This window comes from Thunnus maccoyii, chromosome 15 (assembly GCF_910596095.1).
Source record: "Thunnus maccoyii chromosome 15, fThuMac1.1, whole genome shotgun sequence".
NCBI classification, from domain to species: domain Eukaryota; kingdom Metazoa; phylum Chordata; class Actinopteri; order Scombriformes; family Scombridae; genus Thunnus; species Thunnus maccoyii.
In genome coordinates, this window is record NC_056547.1 from 21,814,196 (window position 1) to 21,827,589 (window position 13,394).

Below are 13,394 nucleotides of genomic sequence, written 5' to 3' on the forward strand. Positions count from 1 at the left end.
AAACATGTCTGGGATTCAGATTTCTGCACGGTGTGATGCCCACCTGTCCTTTGGGCCCCGGTTCGCCAGACAAACCCTGTCACAGCAACGAGAAACTTTGTCATTTTCACATTCATCACTTCCATCATCATTTCTGCCTCAGAGACACTCATTGAGCAATAATTCAAGAATGAATGTTCTAAATGAATGCCTAAAATGCTGCTTCAAAGAGCCACTGTGCATCACTGCTTCACTGTCATGTAAATAGCTCATTTGCCATCTGGATTATTATGGGGATTTGCATGCAAATTCAAAAACAGACTTCCTCTTCTTCTTAACTTTGGTATGATTATAAAATTCTCTGCTATACATCACTCTGCTTTGATGCCTTTAGAGCCAAATGTTTGAACTTCCTTATCTAAAGCCTGCAAGTTTTAGTGTTTTGTAGATTCCAAGACTTTTGGCAGTTCTTTATAACAAGAAGTTTGAAACAGCTTTAGGTTGTGCAATAATGATTTTTACCTTTTCACCTTTCTCGCCAGCCAATCCCTCAACACCAGGGTCACCCTAAAAGCGACAGAGAAAAAGCTTTTTAAAAAGGGTGAGAGAGAAGGATGTAGAAAGTATTTGTCAGCACAGCTAAAATACAGCACTGTGTAAGAGATTTGTTTCTGACAATCTGACTCACAATGTCTCCTTTTGACCCAACTTTTCCTTGGAAGCCCTGGAGAGAGAAAGGGAACATGTAATGTAAATGTGGTCAAATCTAGATTATAATATCCTAAAAAAAAGAACTAAATATTGATTCCAGCAAGTGACTCCAGAGATCACAAAGTAAGAAAGATGTTGTTTGATCTCTAAAACAAGGACGATGAGGATGCTTAGATTATCATTTATATTACTTGCCTCAAACTGTGATTTACTGTGGATTTGTGTGACTTTTATTCATGGGTAAACACTGCCCCCAATGGACAAGTCTGCGTAACTAAACTATTTTGAAGTGTGTTTGAGTACAGGCAATGATACACATGTTTCACAAAGCAATATACATTATGTATTTGTTTTTGCTCACAGACCTTGTCTCCCTTGGTTCCACTAAGGCCCTGGGCGCCTGGAACACCAATGGGTCCTCTCTCTCCTTTGTTTCCCTGCCAGGAGACATTAGAAATAGAATTGAAAGTACAGCAGCAGATCAGCTTCAAATATGTTTAAAAAGAGACAGAAATGCAAAGAAGCAGCTTACAGGCTTGCCGACAATTCCTTGCGGCCCAGCTGGTCCTCGCTGGCCTCTGTCACCCTGTGGAAGTCAGGTGAGGTGAGTATGCCTGGTTTATAATGTAGGAGCAGTTGTTAGTGTTTTAATGTAATTATTTGGGATTTTTACCTTGGGTCCAGGAACTCCCTCCATACCAGGCTCACCAGGAAGGCCAGGCTCACCCTAGGAACAAGCAGTTGATCCAATTTAGCATTAGAGCACAACTGTAATGCATAAAAACATTGATGTTTTGTCTGTGTCTTTGTGTGTTACCAGAGGTCCAGGAGCACCGGCCATACCAGCATGACCTCTAGGTCCTGGTTCACCCTACCAAGGGAAAGGAAATTACTAAAGAAAGGTATACATTTTATGAAAAAAAGAAAAAAGTAATGTTGAAAACAAGATCAATATAACACAACGTTATATGATTTTGTAAAAGGCTTACCTTAGCTCCAGATCCACCTTTTGCCCCAGGACTGCCAGGTAATCCCTATAGAGAAAATTAAAAAGAATAAAAATAGTGCAAATCAAAGTTACATTTGTATCTCGGGCATTCTAGTGGTCTAATGGTTAGGACCATATAAGGTTTGATTATGGCTTTGCATGTCTTACCCCTCTCTCTTTCCCTATGTTTCCACACTATACACTATCAAATCAAGGTGAAAACTCTAAAAAAAAATCTGCCTGTATCTTGCATTCTGTATATTTACTCTGACAGAATAGTGAGGGCAGTTTACTTCATATGTTTGAAATTCCAGGAAGGACTCTGACAATGCTAGTGGTAATAAATGTAGATATTAGTATGTCGGTGCTGGTAGTGGGTGGTAATAATGCTGCTGCCTAATATACTGTAACAATAATGAAAACAGGCCGAGTTGCAGCCATAGCCATATACCTTGCAGCAGGTTTCCTTGCAGTAATTTTGTGAGTGTAGGTGGGTGTGATGGTATATCGCAGCAGAGCACAAAAGAGGCTAAGTTATGGTGTTTGAGTTTGCAGCAGTGTTAGTGTCACCGCAATGACCACACAGCAAAGTGTGCATCTCATGCTCCATTACCCCTTATTCAGAATGACACACACAAAAGCACACACACACACACACACACACATATATGTGTATACGCACTGGTCTGATTGTGATAAATCACTCGAGGTGGGAGGGAGAATGCTATTTCAAGGTGGTTTAAATTCTAAAACAGCGTGGGTCACAGGGTCACTGTTAACCTGGATGAGTGCCCAGAAAACAAAACATACCAAAATTTACAGGCTGGTTTCCCTTGCTTGTGTTCTGACTTCGCTGAATTGGAAGAACAGACTGACCTCCTTCATGGTTTGAGTGACAACAGGCATTTACAGAGAGGCTTATTTGCATGTGCCTTTTGTGGCATTGCTGAACCATCCTCAGACAAACACACACTAAAGGATCACTCACCGCTGTTCCCTGAGGACCAGGAGGACCAGGCATCCCAGCTTGGCCAGGGCCACCCTGCAGACAGAGAGAACATAAGAAGAAAAATTGTCATCTTCCTCGGAGATTGAAGTTTCTCATCATTATCACAGCTGGCAACCCTTACCTTCATTCCAGGAATACCAGGTGTGCCATCTTTTCCATCAATACCAGGCAGACCCTGAAAAAGCAGGCAGATGAGTCAGTCGACTTCATTTGGCACACTCTCCAAACACTGTCTCAACTGTGTAGTGCACAAACAAAAGTGCATTCACTCACATTCTCTCCCTTTTTGCCCACTGCACCCTGTGGGCCTTGGATACCTCGGCTGCCCTGCAGAAGATAACCAAATCAGCGTCAGTGTATTCAAAATGCCCATCAGGCCCCATTCAAGTTCTGAGAAATGTTTAATCTTTTGTGTCTGTGTCTCGGCTTTGACAATAATCTTCAAGGAGAGTCACCTACTTTGTCTCCCTTGTCTCCTGCCTCTCCAGGTGGTCCCTGAGGTCCCTCCTCACCCTGCAAACAATAAAGAGAGACTTAGAGTATCTAAGGAGTGTGTGTATCTGATTTTCTATGAGTATTCAAGTTTGTGTTTGTCTTGGTGTGTGTTTAATCTTACAGGAGGCCCAGGAATTCCTACAGGTCCGTTGATGCCTTTGTAACCACGAGGCCCCTGAGGAAAAATGAAGACTAGGTCAAAATCTAGTATATGGGTGGACCGTGTATGAACCGCTAGATGGCTTTTAATTTGAAACAACGGATACAGGAAGTGGTGTCACATGATGACAAAGCCCCCAGGAAGTGTGCCACACTTTGACTGAATCCAATTTGACATAGGGCCTTTCTCAATACCGAGTATGCCAAGTTCAGATTTGTGTACTTGCTAGTTCAGACTTGGCAAGTTCGACTCGGGAGTACAAACTTCCGAGGATGGGGGGATGCAGTATGATGATTCTGCAATTGGAACAACAGCGTACTTGCAGCACCAGCTCAGCTTCAACACAACTACCTGACTGTGCTGTGACAAAATAATCTCAACTCAAAGCTCCACTAACACTTTTTCTCACAAAAAATAACTTAATTGACAGAGAGATGCAGTAATTATGTTATTCAGTCTGTAATGTAGCTATAATAAAAATCCAAACTGCTATGTAGCTTGATAAAATAAAACAAAGTTGAATATAGACTAATCTGTTTATTTTTTAATATATTTGTATTTATTGAAATATGGTGATATCTATACATATAGAGTCCCAGAGGCAGCGCTGTTGTTCTGTCCAGTAAAAACATGAAGCTTCACTTTATATTCAGACATTCATCTGTGAGACCAAAATAATCCCTATTCCAAAAGGAATTATATAATATTTCAAAATGCTACAGAGGCATTAGAGCCAGCAGTAAATTACCAAAGAACTGCACAGATCAGCTCATTGCATCATGTTCTTCCTGGGATGACGATGGACGTTGACTGGCCGATCATCTCAGGAATCAGGCTGCTGGCAGCTGAGATGATCGGCCGGTCTCACCCAGCCAGCGGCTCCTTACATCTCCGAAAATGTCAGAGCATATTTCCAAATGTTGTGTTATTTGGATAAACTGACCACATATTGGGAGTCTAAATGGTTAGCTAGCTTCAGCCAGCTTTGGCCAACCAATGGTGTAACTTCATCACTCTGTCACTCAGTCAGTCAGTCAAGGACATTTGCTTTTATAGGGCTGGTCCAACTGTTACAGTCCAGCCAAAAAAGAGCAATCAATCACTTCAGATCAGGGAGGATGCTAAGTCACAGTAGCCTACTATTCATTGTGATAAAGGGGTAATTAGGGCTTAACTCACTTCACTAATGGGAGCTACACAGAGAGCCAGCCACTCTTGCTTTGGCACTAAGCCGGGCGCTAACTTGGCTAACGTGGCTAATGTTAACAGTAAGACGGATGGCTACAGCGGATCATTAACTACAGATGGAGGCACCGTGGACCCAGACAACCCCATCTCATTAGAGGAGGGGAGAGATTTGTGTTAGCATCATTTCCATATGTCCCCATTGCTGGTAATGGATGATGTTTGTATAGTGGGGGCAGGTCTGACTGTGCCTCCTTTGTGCTCATCTAAGAACGAGGACAGCCTAGTACCAGAAGAGAAAGAGGACAAAAAAAGTTTAATTTGAATGTGAAAAAAGGAAAAAGAAATGTTGGTACTCACTGCCTCCCCTTTGGGACCCATCATTCCTGGATAACCTCTCAGGCCCATCGGACCCTTAGAGGGACACAAAGAAAAACAAGTTAATGGAGAAACTGACTCTTTGACTATGACCAGAACAAAGAGCACTACAATACAAACACTAGAACATGAGGTTCTGTCAGTCCAAGATAATACTATGCCAAAACAATAGCCTATAGTTCAGCCTATATTTCTAACTTTGCCAGGTGACAAAAACTTGAATTATCAGCTTACCGGAGGTCCTGGGATGCCCTGCTCTCCAGATATGCCCACTTCTCCCCTGGGGCCCTGGTGGAGGAAAGGAAAGGTTGATTAGTTATTCCGTTGCTGCTCTCTGCAGAATAGGTGCCCACTACCAATCATGTCAAATTCAAAACATTTTGATAACGTTGTGGGAGGTCTTGTTTTTGTGCATGTGTACTGAGGTTGATTCAAGAAAATTTGAGCCGCTGAGAAAAATCCAGCTGAAACTAGTGTAATGGTTGCTTGTTGCTTGTGGTGTCTAAGCTGGTCATTGATAATTAATTGAAAATATACTATTATAATATACTAGTACTTGGTGATTAAGCTTGTTTAAAATCTAGCACAAGCTAGTCAGCCAGCAAAATCAAGCTGGCCAAAAAAAAAAAAAAAATAGCATAACCTGATCAATAGCATCAGGTGGTCTTGGAACATAAAGCAGCTCAGCAATGTTTGAAATTTGGGGAAAAGCTTCACTTTCTCGCTGAGGGTTAGCATTAGATGAGAAGATCAATACAGTCTTATGTTTGTGCGCAAAATATGAATCCAGGAGGCATTGCTGAGTTTAGCATAAATAATTGAAGCAGGTCTGGAAATGGTCTGGAGCATAACTGTCCATAAAACCACAACTCATTTTTACATTTTTTGTATTGTACAAACTAAACAAGATACAATGTGTTCATTTGGGAGACCTAGAAGCTAGTACACAGTAATATAGCAAGTGAGAAGTGAGAGTTGCACCAAAGTGCAACCTTGAGTCTCAGCAGGTCTTCTAAAACACTAGTCTGCCTGGGAGGAGTGGTAACTTGGTGCATTGAGTGTTTTGAGCGTCTAAGCGCTGCCAGAAGGCTCCTTGTGTGGGAAGATCAGAGGTTAATACCTGGGGCTTGGCTAGCCGCTCCCTAGGAGCCCACTGTGTGCTCATTAGCTCTGCTTAATACAGTGAGGTGAGGAGGCTGCACGAACCCTGACTCTCTCATCCTCCCCTTCATGTACCTGGCTCTTCACCACCCCTTTCATCTGGCTCGCTGCATGCTGACTGCAGGGCCAGGGCCAGGCCTGACTAATCGCAGCCAGATTAGTGCCAGTCATGTGCCTCAGGGGGCTTCATTAGAGCTAATCCTTGCCTCCGCTGATCCTGAATGGTGAGTGAGTGTGCAAGACTGTACAGCATGTACTTGTTTGGGTGTTTGCGTGCATCCACTCTCAGCAAAACTAAGAAATAGCGCAGCTCACCGATTTTCCTATGCTACCAGGCTCTCCGAGAACACCGCCACGTCCTTTGTGTCCCTAGAGAGAAACAATCAGTCAGTATAGTGTCATAACAATTTTGACATGTAACATAATCATTGATGCTGAAAGAAACTGTGTAAACTGTGTCTATGCTTATTTCTCTGAGGTGAGTTGAAACAGCAAGGCAAAGTACTCACCTTGATTCCCTGCAGTCCCTGGGGGCCCTTAGGTCCTGCTGGACAGTTAAGAGGACACTGTTGTCGAGAGAAGGAAATATATGGATTATGAAATGTGAAGTTGTGTCAAAATAGATTTGCAAGAAAGGAGATGTAATTAGATCTTACCTGGAAGTCTGCACTGCCCTCCTCTCCACCAATGAACTTCCCTGGAGGACCCTAGATAGAAAGAAGGACAGATGAATGGATGGCTGGATGGATGGATGGATGGATGGATAGATAGGTAGATGGATCAAGAAAGTCACCTGGTCACAGTTGGCAGACAGGTGCCTCTACTCCCATGAGCTGAGCCAGCACTTTCTCTGTCTATCTATTTCTCCTTCCATCTTTCCTTCTCTCTGTTTATAGATTGAGTTAGAGAGTAAAGTATCTCTACAGGGGCTGATGTATTCCTGCTACAGTCAGATGAGACAGCCCACTGATCTAATGGGGGTTTATTTACCCTAGGATTGCACTAAAGCTAAACAAATACACTCCCCTGGGCTGGGAACATCACTCTCAATGAAGAAACCCCCCCATACACACACACCCTGGCCCCACCCACCCCCACCCCTCTTAGAACCACTCAGATATACACACATGAGAGTACATACACCATTGGAAAATAGACTTGAAAGTGTACCACTGTTGTGACTGTTTGTGGTATTTCACTACTTACTGTCTGTTGGGACCTATACAAGAAGCAGTGAGCTCTGGCTGTGCTATGTGCTTTGTTATCATACAGTGCATTTTAAAATGCACATTAATTGCTACTGGTTCTGGTGAGCAGAGCACACTTCAACATAGCATTAGTAGATGTGAAGTTGAATTTGCTCTTTCTTTGCTTTACTTTTACACTGTGATCCCATCCCGCTAATATTAGTTAACTGCAATTACACTGATGTAACTATATGCTTGATAAATCCCAATTAGCTCGTGGTAGCTCATTTATCACTCACTCTTTTCACCATTCTCACTGAAAAGACCGTCTTCATGAAATAATTTACTGTGACATCTTTTCTGTTGATGAAGTTTGAGTTTGTCCAAGTGGAACTTATTTATAGACCATTTAATAATGGTGGCGATTGGAGCTAAACCGATAAAGTGATGATATATTGGCCAATATTAGCTTATTGCTGATATACTTATCTTAGTTTCAGTAGATATATTGGCTGAAAAGTAAAAAGAAATCACATATCTTTATCTTTAATATGCCAAAGATGATGTTAGAGGTAATTGAGAAACAGTATCACAAATGCATTTTATTTTTCAATTGTAAACAACTGTGCAGAACACAGTATAAAAATAATAATTAAGGGATCCTTATCAATAATGTTTGTTAATGTTGATTGTGTGTTCTTGTTCTACCCCAACCAAAGTGGTTCAAAACATGAACAGTGAACTAAATGGAATTTATAGGGTTGGATGGCACTATATGGTGCTAAAGAGAAAAAAAAGAATGGGGAAGGTACAACATCTTTAACATACCCTGAGAAGATTATCAGCTTGAATTTACAGAGAGTGGACAAAATCACAGGAATACTTGTACAATGTGATGCAATCCAGGTTGTATTTTGTGTTTTTGTGTTGTATATTGTTTATTGTAATGCATTGTATGTACAGAAGATGTGACCATTATTTAAGTCCATCCCCTCCACTACAACATGATAGGCTGTGGTCCTTTTTCTACTCACTAGCACTTCAACCTTTCAATCTTCAGTTTTCTGAAGGTTATCTAAACAGATGACAGATGACCTACTAAGATATTTCAAAGACAACCAGTCCTGAGTGAGCACTTACTGGCTTGCCAGGAGGCCCAGGAAGTCCCGGAGCTCCGGGTGGTCCCATGATACCCTAGACAAAGCAGAGGAATGAAGGAAGCTGGAATAAAAAGCTGGGGACATGAGGAGTCTGGCAGCTTATAACCTTTTGATAAGATGTTAAGATATTTGTAAGTCATTCAGGCAGTGAAATAAACTGCAGCCAGTGTCCTACCTTTTGTCCATTTGGTCCAATTTCACCAGGAAGACCAATTGGCCCTGGAGCACCCTAGACAGAGAGTGACAGAGACAGAGAGAGCAAGAGACAACATGATGTCTACACTCTTCACCAGCCACAAAATTATTTCCACACCTCAAAGTGAAGTCATTAAGTGATAAAGGCATAACGGTATTATACCATACAAGCTACTTACAGACAGTCCTGGAAGGCCGGGTCCCTGTGTGGACAGACGAGACAAGGGGTTAAATTACTGTATAACAAGTGGAACCAATCCGTCAAAGTATCAATTAACGTTTGCGAAAACCAATTAATAACAGCAGCAGTAATTCGGTAATGCGTGTGTACAGTGTCAGAGCGAAGGGTAAACAGTGCTCAAGATGAACAGAGACACAGAGCGCAATCAGTTTATGTTTGCTGTGTCTTTTGAAATTAATTATAAACAAAGTAATTAAGTAAGTAAGCCTTCTTGGAGGAAGAGCAGCCCACAGGGCAGGATCTCCTGTCTCTGTAGCGTGAGGCAGCTGGATGTACAAGCACACCCCCCAGACAGGACGCCTGCTAATGCTAAACAAAGGATTTAACTAATAATGTTGCACTCAACCATGACATTGGATGACTCTGGAATTAATGTTTGAATATACTGGATGATGTCTAATAGATGGACACTGAGCTCCACCTAGTGGTCTTAGACTGTGTTACAGTTAATGTGCTGGCATTCTAACTTTGCAGCAGTGAACCAATTAGCATTGCATTTCTGGTGTGCATGAATTCAGTGGTCATATATAGTGATTTTTTTTAATGATAATATGGGCAAAATTATGTGTACCATTGTGAGCTCTTTTCTACTATATTAATTATTGTGTATAGGAATAAGATGCATATCAGCTCAGCTGTAGAAGGCATATGCCACATCTGGAAAAACTAAACCCAAAAGGGGGCACAGCTGGTCAGGCATTCAGGCATGAAGAAGAAGGGACTCGGGAGGTTGCCTTATGAGAGCAGCTGGATTACAGTATGTGTGTTGGGAAACTGACTTGGCTTCAAACAATGCCTAACTCAGCCCGTCATAACTCTCTTCATAAGTATCATGACAGCCTTATGAGATAAAACGTTGTCTAATTTTTCATACCTTGTTATACCAGTATACAATATCTATTAAAATATATATTAGATATTCACTCATCATACCTATCTTTATAGTGGCAGAGAGGTCATAGATATGAAATAGTTTACTTACAGGAGGGCCAGGCTCGCCACTTGGTCCAGGCTGACCCTGTAGACAACAAAAACAACAAAATAACTATGGTGACAAATACAATTCAGAGCATGCAGTTGGACAACATGAGATTTAATGCTTTACCATGGTGAAAGTCTGATAACATGTTATTATGGAAGAAAATCTTCAGACAATTATCACATTTAACTTCTTTAAAAATTTCATTCCATCCATTGGTGAAATGCAACTAAGCACATTTACCCAGGTACAGTACTTAAATACTATTTTGTGGCACACTAATTGGAAGTTAGTGTGCCACACACCACATCCAGTGAGGCAAATATTTTACATTCACACATTTATCTGTCAACTATATTTACTAGTTATTTTTCAGACTAAGATTTTGCAAAGTAAACATATAAGCTTATACAATATGATGCATTGTTATAGATTAAAGATTCAACAGTATGTTAAGTTGTGAAAATTGGTTCCACCTTGACCAGCTATATGATTAAAATGCTGCTCACACATTAATGCACCAATTCATTAATAATAACCCAATAATATATACCAACATAACACTGATAGGGAACGTTATGCTACATAATGAGTACTTTACTTTTGACACCTTATATAAATTTTGCTGATTATACTTTTAGGTAAGATTTGAATGCAGGACTTTTACTTGTACTGTAATAGAGTTTTTTTTTCAGTGCACTGATATGCATTTCAATGCATTTTCCTTTCACCACTGCCCTTGTCAAATTAAAGAAATGTATATTCCAGCAACAACATCACCAAACAGTGATACATGTTAATTGAGTGCCATGCTTTCCACAGATTAGCGGCATTATGGTGAATTAGAACTAATTCTCATTTCAGGTGCACTTCATAACAAGCAGACACTTGCCTTAGGGCCAGGGCTCCCAACAGGACCTCGATCACCCTTTGCTCCAATCAAACCCTGGGGGCAGATAGAAAGAGATGAAAGCAGGTGGATGCAGTGTGCTGTATTGTGTATAGAGGTCAAGGGAGGGAAGGTAAAACATTGGAGTTCAATTATTAATTATCAGTTACCACTGTGCTTTCCATGAGCTACATATGACTTGAATTCACATTATAATAACGCTAATCACACATTTGATCGAAGCTGACACTATCCTTGTGAGTAATTAGGAAACAAACCCGAGATTGAGATTCCAGGGCGGATTACTGGCTAAAACTCTAAGGAATGTGTGTGTGTGTGTGTGTGTGTGTGTGTGTGTGTGTGTGTGTGTGTGTGTGTGCTTTGGTTAGCATGTGACCATGAGGCACTGACACTCTGATCGAGACTTGAATTTGCCTTCAGAAAAGCTGCACCAAAAGTAAAATCAGGTAAATTGATAATAGAAGTGCCCAATAGTTTAAAAATAATTTAAAACTCATTGGCTTGTCTTCATCTCCATCTGCTCCCTATCTGTGATGGGTTTGACATAAAGTATATTGACCTCATCATGTAGTTTGAAAAGCTATTAATTCAGTTAACACTTTCCCACACAGAACATGTCTATGACAGTGAAATAAGCTTTCATGACTAAATCACCATGTTCACAATAAACCAGTAGTTAGAGGTTGAAGGGTCATGATGATATTTCTGTTGTTGGACAATAATAAGCCAGTCCACAGAGGGACATTTCAACAGCCTTGTAAGAAAAACTCAGCAAATACACTGAAGCTTAATGGAGCCTAACAACTTTTCTTAAATTGAAAAAATCTGAATGTAAAACAGAGCTATGAGACTTTGTTATGTAAGATTAAATATTAGATTAAAACAAAAACACAGGCTTAATGCAGCTTAATGACATACATTTTTGATGACGTTTTTAATAATACATTTTATTATGCCCACCCCCCTGACTTTATAATGACTTAAAGTTACCCTGTGGAGTCTTCATTGTAAACAGTTTTGATTACATTCAACATTTCTCACCCAAATGCATTGGGTGCAGCCTTGAGGTGTAACAAACATCATTAATGCATTCTCTACCTCATAAAACAATTATTTTGCTTACATCAGCTTGTGGTTGTCTTCTCTTTTTTTATTTGCACATTGCAAACTTGAACAACACACTATATTACTGCCACCGCCTTGCCGTCCTCTTATGGCAGCACAAATGTGTATCATGTCACCACCAAATACATAGACCCACTCATCAAAACATTGCTCTACAGTGCCACTGATGGTCAAAAATACTTCAGGGTGCCAAATGTTGATGTCTTTGCTTCCTGACTAGAAGAATACTTGTCTTACAGATTTTACTTTTAGTTTGGTGATGAGTTGCGTCTCCCAACATCACACAAAAAAATCCTGTTTAAACTCAAGAAAAGGTCATTAATCCACATTAAAACACATATTTGGCTGTTTTTCCCCAATGTGTAGAAAAATGAACAGAAGAATTCTGTTAAATTCAATTTCTTTTACACCCTTGCTGAGACCAATCTTACTATTCCTGTGGGATTTTTTCCACATTTCCTCAAAGGTCTTTATATTTAGTTTTAGTTTTTTTTTTTAATTAAAAGCTGTCTTCATTCATGTCCACATTAAGCCTCTCAGAACGTTTCTTTTGGGAAGCATTTTCTCTTATCATTTCAGAAGCATTTTTCACTTCTTGCACTCCTTCTCTCGCTTTTTCATTCTCATTCTCACATATACACCACACACCCACAGCATTCAGTTTACTTACATCAATGCCGTTCTCCCCTGGTGCTCCATCAAGACCTGGCTCTCCCGGCTCTCCCTTTTGTCCCTACAGTAAAACGCACACTATTGTTATGAACAAAACCAAGTGCAGGTAAATTAAATATTTAACATTTTGTAAGATGAACCTCAACAAATTGTAAAGTACAAACTTACTGGTGGTCCAGGGGGGCCAGGTGGTCCTTTCTCTCCCTGCAGAGAGACAGAGATGTTAACTCTTTTCACTCAGTGACTGTTACACATGACATGGTAAGGAGTGTGGTGTGATTGATATCATTCATATTACTAATTCCTTTTCAAAATGTCCTCCAAATTAATTGTTTTCAGTAGAAAGGTGCTGAAAAGTTGTGTGGCTCACTATGCATGTTCTCACAGAAATACATTTGGCAGATTAAAGTACCTCTAATATGTCCAGGGCTGGCCTGGTAGTATAAGTTTGTGTAGTTAGAATACAGCATGTAAATGGACATCACGGTACCTTTGTATAAATACTTAATGTATTGAACACTAATATTATGTTCTTATGTTCAAGAGAGGTGATTATTGTGAGAACAGCCTTTAGATAGAGTCTGTACCATTTTGTACAAAGGCTGATTCTCCATCAGGTCCCTCGTTTCCTGTTGTTCTAATGTGGCAGGAACCCAAAAAGTGGAAAAAACCCACAGTGAAGACATTGAAGGGCATGCTACACCTTCCAGTTTGGAGCAAGTAAGATTGCTGTTTTTCTTTGCAAGAGGAGGTAATGGGAGGTGCTAACAGCAGATAACTAAGTGGAAAATTGACAATAATACCAAGTTATCCCAGCTGCATTCTGGTAGCAACCTGATACTGACAATAAACTCAGCAC

At 40.5% G+C, this 13,394-nt stretch overlaps 1 protein-coding gene across 3 annotated transcripts in view; it reads right to left on the reverse strand.

Annotated features, from left to right (window-relative positions):
- The window catches only part of col9a2 (procollagen, type IX, alpha 2), a 42,569-nt gene that overhangs the window by 2,892 nt on the left and 26,283 nt on the right, over positions 1–13,394 (reverse strand). The window contains exons 1-26 of one of the 3 annotated variants that reach the window (XM_042435651.1): positions 13,123–13,168; positions 12,704–12,739; positions 12,534–12,596; positions 10,721–10,774; positions 9,832–9,867; positions 8,788–8,811; positions 8,589–8,642; positions 8,394–8,447; positions 6,723–6,773; positions 6,576–6,632; positions 6,382–6,435; positions 5,140–5,193; positions 4,888–4,941; positions 3,304–3,357; positions 3,147–3,200; positions 2,961–3,014; positions 2,809–2,862; positions 2,667–2,720; positions 1,680–1,724; positions 1,508–1,561; positions 1,364–1,417; positions 1,223–1,276; positions 1,056–1,127; positions 668–703; positions 502–546; positions 44–76 (exon numbers count right to left, since the gene is read on the reverse strand). In XM_042435651.1, coding sequence (XP_042291585.1) covers positions 44–76; positions 502–546; positions 668–703; positions 1,056–1,127; positions 1,223–1,276; positions 1,364–1,417; positions 1,508–1,561; positions 1,680–1,724; positions 2,667–2,720; positions 2,809–2,862; positions 2,961–3,014; positions 3,147–3,200; positions 3,304–3,357; positions 4,888–4,941; positions 5,140–5,193; positions 6,382–6,435; positions 6,576–6,632; positions 6,723–6,773; positions 8,394–8,447; positions 8,589–8,642; positions 8,788–8,811; positions 9,832–9,867; positions 10,721–10,774; positions 12,534–12,596; positions 12,704–12,739; positions 13,123–13,149 — 1,281 coding nt within the window. In that variant the 5' untranslated portion in view covers positions 13,150–13,168. Of the gene's footprint in view, positions 1–43; positions 77–501; positions 547–667; positions 704–1,055; positions 1,128–1,222; positions 1,277–1,363; positions 1,418–1,507; positions 1,562–1,679; positions 1,725–2,666; positions 2,721–2,808; positions 2,863–2,960; positions 3,015–3,146; positions 3,201–3,303; positions 3,358–4,887; positions 4,942–5,139; positions 5,194–6,381; positions 6,436–6,575; positions 6,633–6,722; positions 6,774–8,393; positions 8,448–8,588; positions 8,643–8,787; positions 8,812–9,195; positions 9,201–9,831; positions 9,868–10,720; positions 10,775–12,533; positions 12,597–12,703; positions 12,740–13,122; positions 13,169–13,394 lie in introns of those variants that run through there. The other 2 variants (XM_042435650.1, XM_042435653.1) reach the window with 2 other exon arrangements.